The sequence below is a fragment of the Berghia stephanieae genome, chromosome 3 (genome assembly GCF_034508935.2).
Source record: "Berghia stephanieae isolate SIO BIC M18660-M18661 chromosome 3, UCSD_Bste_1.3, whole genome shotgun sequence".
NCBI lineage: Eukaryota > Metazoa > Mollusca > Gastropoda > Nudibranchia > Aeolidiidae > Berghia > Berghia stephanieae.
Genome location: NC_088362.1, coordinates 57,421,949 through 57,436,001, shown reverse-complemented (window position 1 = coordinate 57,436,001; position 14,053 = coordinate 57,421,949). Strand labels below are relative to the sequence as shown.

The 14,053-nt window shown below is 36.5% G+C and overlaps 1 protein-coding gene across 1 annotated transcript; it reads left to right on the top strand.

Annotated features, from left to right (window-relative positions):
* Positions 1-2,301: 2,301 nt before the first annotated feature.
* On the top strand, positions 2,302-9,803 carry LOC144969599 (protein AMN1 homolog). Its single transcript, XM_078908742.1, has 7 exons — positions 2,302-2,376; positions 3,250-3,382; positions 4,157-4,301; positions 5,201-5,418; positions 6,742-6,798; positions 7,795-7,906; positions 9,161-9,803. The coding sequence occupies exons 1-7, from the start codon at positions 2,327-2,329 to the stop codon at positions 9,241-9,243; spliced, it is 798 nt and encodes a 265-aa protein (XP_078764868.1). The 5' UTR covers positions 2,302-2,326; the 3' UTR covers positions 9,244-9,803.
* The last annotated feature ends 4,250 nt before the right edge of the window (positions 9,804-14,053 follow it).

Below are 14,053 nucleotides of genomic sequence, written 5' to 3'. Positions count from 1 at the left end.
TGCGACCATATTCCTAAAACTGAGGGCGACATCAGAGACTGTAGATGAAAAACTGACACTCAGATATAGGAAGGCTGATCTAGAGAGTATGAAAGAGGAACTGGGGCATATCAAATGGGAGGAAATACTAATCGAGGACACCGTAGGAAACAACTGGAGTAGATTTACCAGAGTACTTAACCAATGCTTCGAGAAAAACATCCCGAAAAGCAGAGAGAACCGGGTTGGGAGAAGAAATCAACCTTGGATGACGCAGGAAGTGAGAGAGGCATTACGGAAGAAGAAGGCAGTAAATAGAAGATACTCTAGAAGCAAAAAGGAAGAGGATTGGGACAAATACAAAAGAGTGAGAAACGCAACTACTAAAATAGTCCGACAAGTGCATCAAAAGTATGAGAACAAGATAGCAGAGGAAACGAAAGAAAATCCTAAAGTATTCTGGAGTTATGTAAACAGTAAAATGAAGACAAGACAGGGAACCTGTGACATAAAAAAAGAAGATGGCACTTGGGCATCTGAAGATGAAGACAAGGCAGAGGTGCTAAATCTCTTCTTTGCAAGTGTCTTTACAGTGGAGAACCAGAAAAACTTGCCAGATATTGCTAAAAGAAGTAATATAGATACTACACAATGGCCGATTACTGAAGAGAGAGTAATGAAGAGACTACAAAACCTAAAGGAGAGTAAATCACCTGGACCTGACAAACTTCATCCTTACATCCTAAAAAACTTAGCAGAGCAGCTAGTAGAACCCCTAACCAAGATATTTAACCAGTCGATGAAAGAAGGAAGACTACCAAGGGAATGGAAAGAAGCTAACGTCACAGCCATATTCAAGAAGGGAGACAGAAAAAATCCAGAAAACTACAGACCAGTGAGCCTGACATCTGTCGTCTGCAAGCTCATGGAACAGCTGATTAGAGAAGAAATGGTTGATCATATGACCAAGAACAAACTATTCAGCAAAGATCAACATGGTTTCATGGCGGGAAGGTCTACAGTAACAAACCTACTTGAAACAATGGATGACTGGACGAGAGACTGGAATTAGGCAACAATTTAGATGTCATATACCTCGACTTCAGAAAGGCATTTGACAAAGTTCCACACTGGCGCCTAATCAAGAAATTGGAACAGTATCAAAAAATGATCAGACAGTCAAATGGGTCCGAGATTTCCTCAAAGATAGAAGACAAAAAGTGATAGTGAATGGAACAGCATCAACAGAGAGACTGGTAACAAGTGGAGTTCCACAAGGAAGTGTACTGGGACCAGTTCTCTTCCTGATTTATATCAATGACTTGCCAGACAATCTATCATCTAAATGTAAAATCTTTGCCGATGTTACTAAGCTCTATGGAGTAGCTAATACAGAAGAAGAAAGAAACACCTTACAACAAGATTTGAAAAAGCTTGAAGAATGGTCCGAAATATGGCAGATGGAGTTCAATGTAGATAAATGTGCAGTTCTTCACCTAGGAAAAAACAACAGAGAAGCAAACTATATAATGAAAGAAAAACCCCTGCAGAAATCCAATGGGGAAAAAGACCTAGGAGTATTTATTGATAGGAAGCTAAACTTCAAGAAGCAAATTAAAGATGTTCAATCTAAGGCTAGTAAAACACTCGGAATAGTGAAAAGAAATTTCAAGAATCTGAAAACAAAACACATGACTACCATCTACAAGACTATGGTTAGATCAAAGCTGGAATATGCTAACTGCATATGGTATCCGAAGTTTGAGGGAGACAAAGACTGTTTGGAAAGAGTGCAAAGGAGAGCAACAAAACTTATCACACACCTGAAAGACAAAACATACTGTGAGAGATTGAAAGAATTAAATCTCCCGACCTTAGATTACAGGAGAAGAAGGGGAGATATGATCCAAACATATAAAATAGTAAAGGGAATAGACAGGGTAGAGGCAGGATTCCTTAAACCAAACAAGAACATTCAGACACGAGGAAACAGCAAGAAACTGAAAAAAGAACGTTTTAAAACAAATGAAAGAAGGAACTTTTTTTCATCTAGAATTGTAAATAACTGGAATAAACTAAAAGAAACCACAGTATCAGCAAAAAATTTGAATAAATTCAAAGCAGAGTTGGAGATAAGCAACACCCTAGGAAACAAGTTCAATTATAAAAATTGGTCCAATCATTAATAGATGAGGAGGAGCGAAGGAGACTACACCAAGTCTAAAAGCTCTATACAGAGGTATCCAGGTATCCAGGTAAAATGAGCAAAAGTAGTTTCGCTACAAATATTGCCAGAGGGGCCTATCTCTGCCAGATAGGAATATTTCACTCCAACCGTTTGTTTACAATGGCGACTGAGGGTCCAAACGTCTTTGCTCTTCCCAGTTTATTTACAGCGTATGTATTATAATATTCACATTAATCTTATTCTTCCAAACAAGGACATCTTGTATTATACTTCTTGCCAATTGATAATTCGAGGGGCTCGTGATAGAAATAGAATGGGACGTGATCTCTGATTTTCATTTTAAAAATTCACGTCCGTTAGTAGTCAAGAGTTGGACCCTCTGTTTTCAACAAAAGGGGAAAAGTTGATTATATGCCTCACTAATAGAAACGAACTTAAAAGTTTTAATTTGTATTGTATATCATTATTGTTCTTTGCGACCTAGACCTAAGCCTAAACCTAAGAAGTTTAAAGAAGTCAGTCTCTAAGTGAGTCTCTAGAAATAGAAGTGACTCAGACAGATAAGAGTGAGGAAAAATGAGTCATGATGGACCTCTTATGTCTACCGAAATTTATTTTCTTGTTATGTTGTCAACAGTATATTTGAATCAATTTATGCTTTATTTCCCGAAAGTACACTCTTGTCCAAACTTCCAATATTTGGACAGCTATACGTGACTTCTTGAAGATTGAATTGGAAATTTGAATATGTGAAATAGCCTTGTTAAGGAGAAAGGTCTTTACTGGACGTCAACTTAATCCTAGCGTCAAATCTGAATAATATTTCGATATAAGGAAAATCACAACTACTAAGTTCTAGAGATAGATTGATATATTTAATTCTGAATGAATTTGTTAACATAAAGAACATGTTATTTATAATATAGACGTCTAGTGACTTGGTTTAGAAAGTTGATTTTCTAGTTTTTTTTTTTTTTTGTTTTTTTTTTTCAGAGATCGCTGTTTCAGGCAAAATATGTTTTCAAGAATCATGAAGACGATTTGTTAATGTTGTCAATTTTTTTTCATTGTGATATTATTAGGTCCACAAAGGCAGTGATTGAACATCTGCCTCAACATGAACACCAACTGTGGGAAACACCTGACACTATTAAGCAAGCTGTATTAAGGTTGATGAGCAAAAGAGGTCTCATCACTGATCAGAACATTGATAAGGTAATATAACTGTAACAAAGAATGTGAGGTGGTTCGCAACTATTCTCAAGAATTATTTGCAAACAATATACAATTTTGAGAAGAAAAGAACTTTAGCTTGCTAACTATCAAATGAAATACCTTTTTAAAAAAATAAGAATTGAATAAACGTGAAAATAACAACATTTTTGCATAATACCTATCAATGGTTATATTAGTATTAGTATACGCAAGGCTTTTACAATATTTATGGTGTCAGAGCCTCAGAATTATCGTGCCTCATCTTGGAAAAAAAGTCAAGACAAGTTCATTTGTAGTCAATAACCGGATAGACAATAATGGTATCAAAAATCTTGCCTTGCTATTAGGTCCTTTGCTAAAGCATTTTACAACCATTACTCTACCTTTTATGCTATAGAAATCAGATAAATGTTAGCATAGTGGGCCTGATTCTGATGCATTTTAAAGAATTGAAGGTGGGGGGGGGGGGGGGGGGGGGAAATTCATGATAAAAAATAATTTGTTTTTTAATTATAAGTTTATCAAAATCTATCCTTGTTGCAGGTTGCTAGTCCATTGACATTTTCTTTGTTGTTTGTAAGCGATAGTCACCTCTTGGTCTATAATCGGTTAGCATCCCATCATCTTCCTTTCAACTGACAACGAAATATCTTCAAATGCTGTAACTGCTAATCTGCTCCATCCAAAAATAATTATAATATATGAACAGCAATTCAAATTTTTTTAGAGGTATCCAACCATTTCAATTTCACAGATTCTTTATTTTTTCTCCAGGTGTTATCTAACAGGGTAAGGTCAATAGACCTGGCAACTAGCCAGGTAACAGATAAATGCCTCTTCAAACTGAGCTGTATGAAATATCTCTGTAAAATTGATCTCAACTCTTTCAAAGAACCCAAAACAGAGATTACTTCTGCAGGTTTGTTTCAAATTTAGGTTGTTTGTTAATTGCTTTGTAAATCTTTTTTAACAATCTGTATCTGTGTAAGAAAAATATGAAGCTTTCAAATATGGACGAAGACTTTTAAAACAAAACAATCTGTTGACAGTTATGGTATGACACCCTTTATCCTCTTTCAATGTATGAACAAATACTGATAAAAATTAGAAAGTCATATAATGCATTTTTATCATTATCACCAGTGAGATTCACATGCTTTTATTTCTCTGTAGTTTAATTAGAATTTGAGTTTTTAGAACTTGTGCTTTTATAAAGCTTAATATCCACTAAACCTGCTCAAAATGCTTTACAAGGGGTCCCTAGCCAACATCAACACTTAACGAGACATGATGCCTGTTAGGCATTTGAACAATTTTTCGAACAGATACAACGTTGTTAACAGCCAGGTACTCATTTTACAACTGAGTACGGTGAGTGAATGTGAGTAAAGAGCCTTTTCCAAGGACTCAACTATGCTCCACTCGGGACTCGAACACAGGACCTTCCAATCTAAAGGCAAGTGTCATACCACTAGACCACATAGCAGCACATTAGAACAAATTTTCTTTTTGTTGTGTGAACATGATCTGTTTTTGGTGCCTTTGTTGTAGTTATTTTTTTCCAATATCATTCACAACCAATACCATTCAAGTAGTCATCCATGTTGAGTCCAATGTGGTGAGGAGTGTAAATTGCCTAACCCTTGACAAAAGATGATTATTTTAAAATAGGTTTTTATGCTGCATAAATATATTCAATAAGTTAAATGAGATAATGATAAAATATGACCAGGAAATCAAATTTCTAGGCCTTATTTTTGAGTTTCTTTTAAGCACACAGCGAAAACTCTCCATATTTATTGTTCTTTCCCCATTCAGGTTTAATCAGTTTATCGAGATCCTGTCCCCATCTTCAAATTGTCTACTTGAGACGCAACGTCAACATCACAGATGAAGGCATTTCAGCCCTTTCCCAAAACTGCCCCATGCTTCGTGAGCTTAATGTTGGCGGGTGTAACCTACTCACAGACGCGTCATTGATAGCTCTAGGCCAGAATTCAAAGCAGTTACGATCACTCAATATAATATCAACAAAGGTTTCGTTTGTTTTCTCCTTAATCATACCCATTTGATTGTTTGTACTCTGTATCACATCTGGATGCAAATACAATATTAATGTCATATTTACCCCACTCGACATGTAAACATATATATTCATATGCCACAGCAACTGACGTCTAGCTCGTTAGTTCAGCAGCACAGTGTCTCATATAGTCACAAAAGTCAAGCGAGGTTAAGCCTGGTCAGTTGTCAGATGGGTGACAGTGATCATGAAAAATTCCAGTCCTGACATTGTGTCCTTGAGTAAGGCACTTTACACACGTTACCCCACTCAACTCAAGTGTGTGAACGAGTACCTGGCAGTGATGGATATAGTAAGATATTGTAAGGATGCCTACTGGCGGATCAGTACTGTCTGTACTGGAAATATGGTTCCATATGACCTGCTGATGAAATAAATATAACATTACGAATCGCATTGAGTGTGGTAAATCTTTGGAAATACACTATATATATGTTCATATCTATTTCATTTATTTATTTATTTATTTATTTATCTATCAGTATCTATCAGTGCTTGTCAGGGGGTCCCATTAGCTTAGTTGGTAGAGCACTCACTTCACAATCAAAGGGACTGAGATCGATCCCAGGTGCAGTTGAGTTTTTTCTGATCCCCTTGTCCACCCACAGCAGTGATTGGGTAGCTGGGCCTGTTAGATTTGGTGGAAAGTACTTTGCAATAGACTAGTGTCCTATCCAAAGGGTAGTAAGCAAATGCAATTGTCCATTGCACACTATAGAAACTGGGATAAACTCCGGCTCCATGGGCCTAATGGCTCTGAAAGACAGTGCGTGTCACGCAACTGCAATCTGATTCAATTGGAGTAAATGTCATTACTTTAAGCCATGTGTAATAAATAAATACCAACACTGTATGAACTAATGCTTAATGCAGCATGGCTTAGCGGTACAGTCTTTGCTTTGTACCCAAAAGGTATCGAGTTCGGTCACCCACCGCTGCACTGTGTGGCCTTGAGCAAGTCACCTCGCCCTAGCTCAATTTGCGGCGCTGCACTGCGGCTGACGCCTGGGTTATTCCAGTCTTCCGTTGGGATAGACTCTAGATACACATTTCCCCTATGGGATGAATAAAGGGAATTTTATTTCATTATTTATTTTATTTTATTTATAACCTTCTATTTTATCCAGTCACTGTGTAGTGTTTGATTGTATTTTAAATACAAAGGGAGGGAGAAACATGACTGAAGAACATTAAGTCTAAATTATAATATTTTTTGTATTGATAACTTTCAATGCACATGACAGTTTAAAAATTACAACTCTGATTTTTTCTTCAGGTTACAGACAATGGAGTTTACGAGTTTTGTCAAGGAGAATGTTCTCAGAAATTAACGGTTAGTTCCACAAGCATTATCGAAATCAACACAGATGCATCTGGTGATATAAATATATTTTGATATGCAAATAAGACCATGATAATCATAATTCAACTGAGGTATGATTGTTTGAATAAGCAGTTATTGAGTTAATGGAAAACATTTTCTCAGTCATGATTTTAAAAAATTGATTTTATTGTTTTCACATGTACACATGGGGGCAGTGTGGCTCAGCGGTACAGTCTTTGCTCCGTACCCGAAAGGTACCAAGTTCGATCACTCGCCGCTGCGCTTTGTGGCCTTGAGCAAGTCACCTCGCCCTAGCTCAATTTGCGGCACTGCACTATGGCTGATGCCTGGGTTATTCCAGTCTTCCCTTGGAATAAACCCTGAAGACAATTTTTTCCCTATGGGTTGAATAAAGAGAATTTCATTTTTATTTTTGTTTATTTTATTATGATACAGCATCTGAATTGAAAAGTTCATTTTCACTAAAAAAAAATTAGTGAAGCCAAAATTGGCAAAATCAAGAAAATGAGATCAAAGGATATTAATTGAAATGTTGTAATTATTTACATTATTTAGTAATGGAAATTGAAAAGAAGTGTCAGAAAATATTTTAAAAGATAATAAAAACCTTCACAGTGAGTGAAAGCCAAACGTAGGACTGCACTGAAATAGCACCTTCTGCCATAACTATGTATAACTATGTATATAATGTGCGGCTTTGTGGTCTTGTGGTATGACACTCGCTTTCAGGTCCGAAGGTCCTGGGCTGAAGCGCAATTTCTCTCACCGTACTCAGGTGTAAAATGAGTATCTGGCCATTAACAGCGTTGTCTCTGTCAGAAAAAATTGTATTATAGCCTAACAAGGCATCATGTTTCATTCTACATGTTACGTGTTGCTGTTGTTCAGGGACCCTTTGTAAAGCGCTTTGACCATATTTAGTGGATATTGCACTACTATATTTTTAAAAAAGCTCAAGCTCAAGCTATGTGTTTTATCTTGCAGGAATTAGACATGACTGGTTGCCAAGACCTCACTGATGACGCTGTCATTTGCCTCCTCCAGGCTTGTCCCCTTCTCAAGATACTCCTGTTTTGTCGATGTCCCAAAATTACAGGTAAGTTCAAGGATGGAAGTTGTTGATTGTCAATGACGATGGGTGTTTCCAGGTCATAAAATTGAGCTTTTATATAGCGCAATATCTATTAAACGTGATCAAAGCGCTTTACAAGGGGGCCCCTGACCAACAGGATCGCTTACAATGTCGGACTAGACATGACACCGGTTAGGCGATATTAGATTTTTGTTCCAACAGAGTCAATGCTGTTAATGGCCATTTTACACTTGAGTACGGTGAGATAATGTGAGTAAAGAGCCTTTTCCAAGGACTAAACTATGCACCGAGCGAGGCTCGAACCCAGGACCTCCAGATCATGAAGTCTTGCTTCGTCTGTGATGGTGTGAGATGCACCCATAATTCATCTCCTGTTGTCAAAACTGTCCAGAAAATAATACACCAGATTGTAGTTTTCAATGAAGCCCACACCATTGTCCATTGGAGAAATTTGATGTAAAACTCTTTTTGATGAATAAAATTATACTGGCCTGGCATTTAAACAGATATAATCAGTATAGCAATGTATATATATATATATATTGGCTAAAGTGGCCGAGTGGTGACCTGAAAGACAAACAAACGTTCTTTTCTCATATTCCCCTAAATTTGTATCTTTTTATTCTCTATAATTACACATAATAATATATTCACACCCACTGTTCACCCATCCACACTTTCCTCAATCTCCATCTTGATGCCACTTCGAGAAATCCCCCCCCCCCCCCCCCCCCCCCCCCCCCCCCCCCCCCCCCCCCCCCCCCCCTTTGGACAATGAACAACAAGGGTGATTCCTTTTGATGTCAGACATTTATTTGATAGATAAGTGGCTCAGCGGTACGGTCTTTACTTCGTACCCGAAAGGTACCATGTTCGATCACCCGCCGCTGTGCTGTGTGGCCTTGAGCAAGTCACCTCGCCCTAGCTCAATTTGCAGCGCTGCACTGTGACTGATGCCTGGGTTATTCCAGTCTTGAGACAAATTTGGTATGAATAAAGGGAATTTATTTAATTATTTATTATCTGCTGCATAGAAGGGCGTAATTTATAAATATCTATTTATTTTTTTTTAAGGAGGAGAGGACATAAGTGATAACACAGATAAATTAGAACATTAATTGTTTGATGCCTTTTGTTTTCATTTTTTGTTTTTTAGTTTGTTTTTTTTCTTGATGCTTTGACTTTTTAAAAAAATCTTTTGGAGAAGGATGTGGATGAGGGTTATGATGAATTATCTTTTTTCATCTTTCTCCACAGAAAACTCTAGGATTGCTTTAGAAGAAAGAGCCATGTCAAGGGGGGCAGCCACAATGAAGCAAATATCTTGGACAATTTATTAACGTCTTTTTTCCATTTTTTTTTCTCCAGTCCTTTACTTCCCTTCCATCACTGCTAAATGTTTGAAGAAGGGTTCATTGTAGATAACTGTGATACGTGTTGACGATGAATTATACTGAAGTCAAAATTATAACGAAGGTATTAAGTACATTAGTCCACATTGAGGTAAAATGTACAAAATACCGAGATAAGATTTTAAAATTTGTTTCAGAGGATATATGATCTCTTTTGTTTTGCTTTTTTGTGGGGTTTTTTTTTGGGTGGGGGAGGGTTGTACATATTTTGGACTGATTTGATCAAGGCAGAATACTTGATTTCCCAGTACTATTCGCTTTCTTTTGTTCGTTTTGTTGTTTTGGGTTTTTTTATTTCTTTCTCTTTTATTCAATAAAGTTCTTTTTATCGCCACATATATTAGTTGAAACTCATAGATCATTATATTAATGTACACAATAATACAAACATTCTATCATTTTGGTATAATAATAGCAAAATTGACGATAATAATAATAATAATATTCATAATAATAATAATAATCACAATAATAATAATAATAATAATAATAACAATAAAATAATAATAATAATAATAATAATAATAATCACAATCATAATAATATATTATTATTATATTATTATTATTATTATTATTATTATTATTATTATTGTTATTATTATCATCATTATTATTATTATTATTATTATTATTATTATTATTATTATTATTATTATTATTATTATTATTATTATTATTATTATTATTATGACGACAACAACAATAATGATATCGAAATGCATACTTATACGTGGGACAAACCCCTTCACTAAAAGACTTCAGTCATTTCTCATTTTAAATATGAATGGGAGATGGTCCACAGTAAGTCTAAATTGTCTTCGTTGCTTCTTCTTCTTCTTCTTCTTCTTCTTCTTCTTCTTCTTCTTCTTCTTCTTCTTCTTCTTCTTCTTCTTCTTCTTCTTCTTCTTCTTCTTCTTCTTCTTCTTCTTCTTCTTCTTCTTCTTCTTCTTCTTCTTCTTCTTCTTTTCTTCTTCTTCTTCTTCTTCTTCTTCTTCTTCTTCTTCTTCTTCTTCTTCTTCTTCTTCTTCTTCTTCTTCTTCTTCTTCTTCTTCTTCTTCTTCTTTTTCTTCTTCATACAGGGGACGATTAATACGATAGAATTATGAGCAGAATGTTAGATTTTTTAAATTAAATGTTTCTGGATCAACTCCCCAAGATATGGAGGGGTAGTACCTTCTATGCATCGATTAACCCAAAACACAAGACTTTGGGCATAACTCTGTTTTTTCAACAATCCAAGTGTTTCTGATCTGCAATTATTTTTTCTTTGTTTTGTTTTTTCTTTTCTTTTTTTTTCTTTTTGACTAGAGGGATATGCCCAAGATTGCATTATGATATTGTTTTACCAAATAACAAAGCATTTCTTCTCATAGTTTCGTTATGCACACTCTACAACTGTATTGAGCAATCTTTTTGCTTATGAATTGGGCCAGATGCTAGCAATGGAAAAATAAAAGATCAAAGACTGGCTTTGGAACCCTCGCCATGTTAAAGGACGTTTGTGGTAAGAAAGATTAATTTTCATGCAACATTTTGAATAAGGACCGGGATGTGCTGGATTTTTTTTATATATCGACTTTACTTTAGTTTTATAATCATATACTGTTAATATCATGTAAAAACTTTCATGTCTTGTATTTGATATTGATATTATACAATGAATTCTATTAAACTTATACCTATACAAACAACGGCTTTGCTTGCACTGCTTAGACTTAGATTGGTTCCCTGTAGACTTTTCAAAAAGAAAAAAAAATCAAATGACATCACAATGGGTACCGGTAATCAGACGGTCTGAGGTTCGATCCCCAGTCGAGGTCGACTGATTTTTTTGGGATGTTTTTTTTATCTTATATTTTTCTTCCTTGTTATGTCTGGCATCTCTCATACACACTTGTTCAGATCTTTATCTTACACCGGTGCCTGCTCCTTAATTTCTTAATTTGATATTTTCACAACTATTCATGATTTCCCCTATCTGAATTAGTATCGGTTCCGTGTGGAGTTTAGGAAGGAGAATCAAACCCTTAACATGAACACAATCTGGATAGCTGGATCAGGTGTTTTATATCCACCGCTGGATAATAAAGCCGTCTTTTTTCCGGCAATGTGGTCTTGTGGTATGACACTCGTCTTTGGATTGGATGGTCCTGGGTTCGAACTCCATTCTGGGCGATGCACAGTTGAGTCCTTGGAAAAGGCTCTTTACTCACATTCTCTCATCCTGTTTAGGGGTAAAATGAGTACCTGGCCGTTAACATTAACAGCATTGTCTCTGTCGGAATTTTTTTTGTTGTAATATCACCTTACAGTAACAGAAGTCATGTGTCGTCCTACTTATGTTACCATACGCGTTGCTGTTGTCCAGGGACCCTTTGCAAAGCACTTTGAACACCTTTAGTGGATATTGCGCTATATAAAAGCTCAAGCTTTTTTATTTGTTTTGTTTTTTTGTCCAACGAGGTAGTCCCAATTGGCTGTTTCTTACAGTATTAAACAAACAAACAAAACATAAACAATAACAAATGAATCGCACAAGTGTTTCCCTTGTATTTTTTTCAAAGTGCCTATACGACCTGAAAATGAAAACAAAACAATTCTAGAGGATTTAATTTCACTCTTTATTGTTTAAAAACAAAACAAAAAAACAATTATTCATTATAATTATAATTATAGATTAGTCGCTTCATAATAAAAGTTTAACGAGATGTATTTTAATGGTACACATGCTTAAATACACATTTATTATAGTGAATACATTTCCAAAGTTTCACCATGCTCTATGGGCTTCATTATGCTTCATTTCTTAGCTCAGCAGACCCAATGGAACTATATTTCCGTATAATACAGTCAAAATCACTTATTAAGTGCCCTTTTTTTGTAGCAGCCCTCTCACAGTGTGCAGCTGTGTGGTCTAGCAGTATGACAATCACCTCTGGATGGGAAGGTTCAGGGTTCGAGTCCCGTTCTGATAGGTGTATAGTTGAGTCCTTGGTAAAGGCCCTTTACTCACATTCTCTTACTATACTCAGCTGTAAAACGAGTACTTGATGCGTTCTCTCTGTCGGAGAATTTATAATTTCTCCTTTTAACAAATGGCATGTCTCGTCCTACATCTTAAGTGTTGCTGTTGGCTAAGGACACTTTGTAAAGCGTTTTAGTAGATATAGAAAAGTGAGTGGAGCAGGCACTTATGTTGATAATAACAAGAAATGAAGTGAGTAGGAAAGTGCCAGAAGACAATAGAGAATAAAAATCTCGAACTCTCGACCTTACTGGTACGACAACTCCGCCTGGCCGGGGAGAGCGTGACTCTACCGTATGAGCTATCCACCACTCCAGAGCGTGACTCTACCGTATGAGCTATCCACCACTCCAGAGCGTGACTCCACCGTATGAGCTATCCACCACTCCAGAGCGTGACTCCACCGTATGAGCCAACCACCATTCCTACTGGAGTGGTTCGAGCCCCCATCGCCGCCGCGAATATTTTATTCTCTATTGTCTTCTGACACTTTCCTACTCATTTCATTTCTTGTTAAGATATATAAATATAACGCTAGCATTCTTACATCATCCATTGCTGAGACTGGCCAGGTGCCAGTTGTCCGGTACTCTTGTCAGCACACCCTAGTGGAGTGGAGCAATGTGTGAAAAATGCCTTACCCAGGGACACAACGCCAGGTGTGTTAGAGATCACAGCCCCCCCACCCGGCCACTCGCTATATTCAACATGGCTTGACCTTGTCACAAGACGAGACACCTTGTCACTGAAGCCACAGTGTGATAAGTAATAATATAATTATTGCCGTAGTGATGTAGAGGTAGAGTCAAACTCGCATCTGGGAGCTAAAACTGAAATTGCCTAATTCTTCTCTTCAAGTACCAAGTCTGTGCCAGACATCGGTGATCATGATACGCCATTCATCTCTTTGATCAGATAACCTCAGAAAACTAATATTACTCTTCTCTCTCTTTGTCACCCAGCTGTAAATTGCCTAATAGTGTTGGAAAAAAAACACCTTTTTAAAAAACCCATTAAACTCACATCAACACAAATTGAATAAGACCTCGGATTCGAACCCGTGGCACGCCCTTAGGAAAGCCTCTTTACAAACATGTCCTCATTATATTATTGGAAACATTGGTCAGAGGGTCCCCTGGTTGTAAAGCAGCGTCATCTTTGTCCCAAATTGTGATAGCGCCTAATAGGCTGCATGCCTCGTCATATGTGTTATTTAACTTAAATGATCGCAGCTCCATCATCATGAGATAGAAAAACGTAAATTGCATAGAGCATGGTGTTTACAGTGAATAAGCGCCAGTGCTTTATATAATTGCAATCTATTTTTGATTTGTCAAAACAGAGATTATACCTTACAATAACGAAATTCATTTTTACAGTTTGACTAGAAAACTTTTTCTTCATATATCGGTAGATTAAGGATGACCCCCAGCCTGTCTTAAAGTCTTTGAGTTAAATAAGAGACACCACTAAAACTCCATTTTAAGACATTTTAAAACATGTTGGTGATCGTCTTATAGATGGATTGAAATTGACGTTACTCAGCTCTTTGTTATTTTTCTCACCAAATGCTATCAATCCGACCATAAACGTTCAAGAATACACATAGTTCTGTGTGTTGGTACGTTATATCCGGCTGGCGAATGTTGTGAGCATTTTGGCTAAACGCACAGCATCAATATTATGGGAATAATATGCTGAATGCATTATG

Coding starts and splice junctions, on each gene's coding strand:
- LOC144969599 (XM_078908742.1), top strand. CDS start 2,327: ATGGCGACTGAGGGTCCAAACGTCTTTGCTCTTCCCAGTTTATTTACA. Junction 5,419..6,741: donor TCAATATAATATCAACAAAG/GTTTCGTTTGTT, acceptor TTTTTTCTTCAG/GTTACAGACAATGGAGTTTA. Junction 7,907..9,160: donor TCGATGTCCCAAAATTACAG/GTAAGTTCAAGG, acceptor CTTTCTCCACAG/AAAACTCTAGGATTGCTTTA.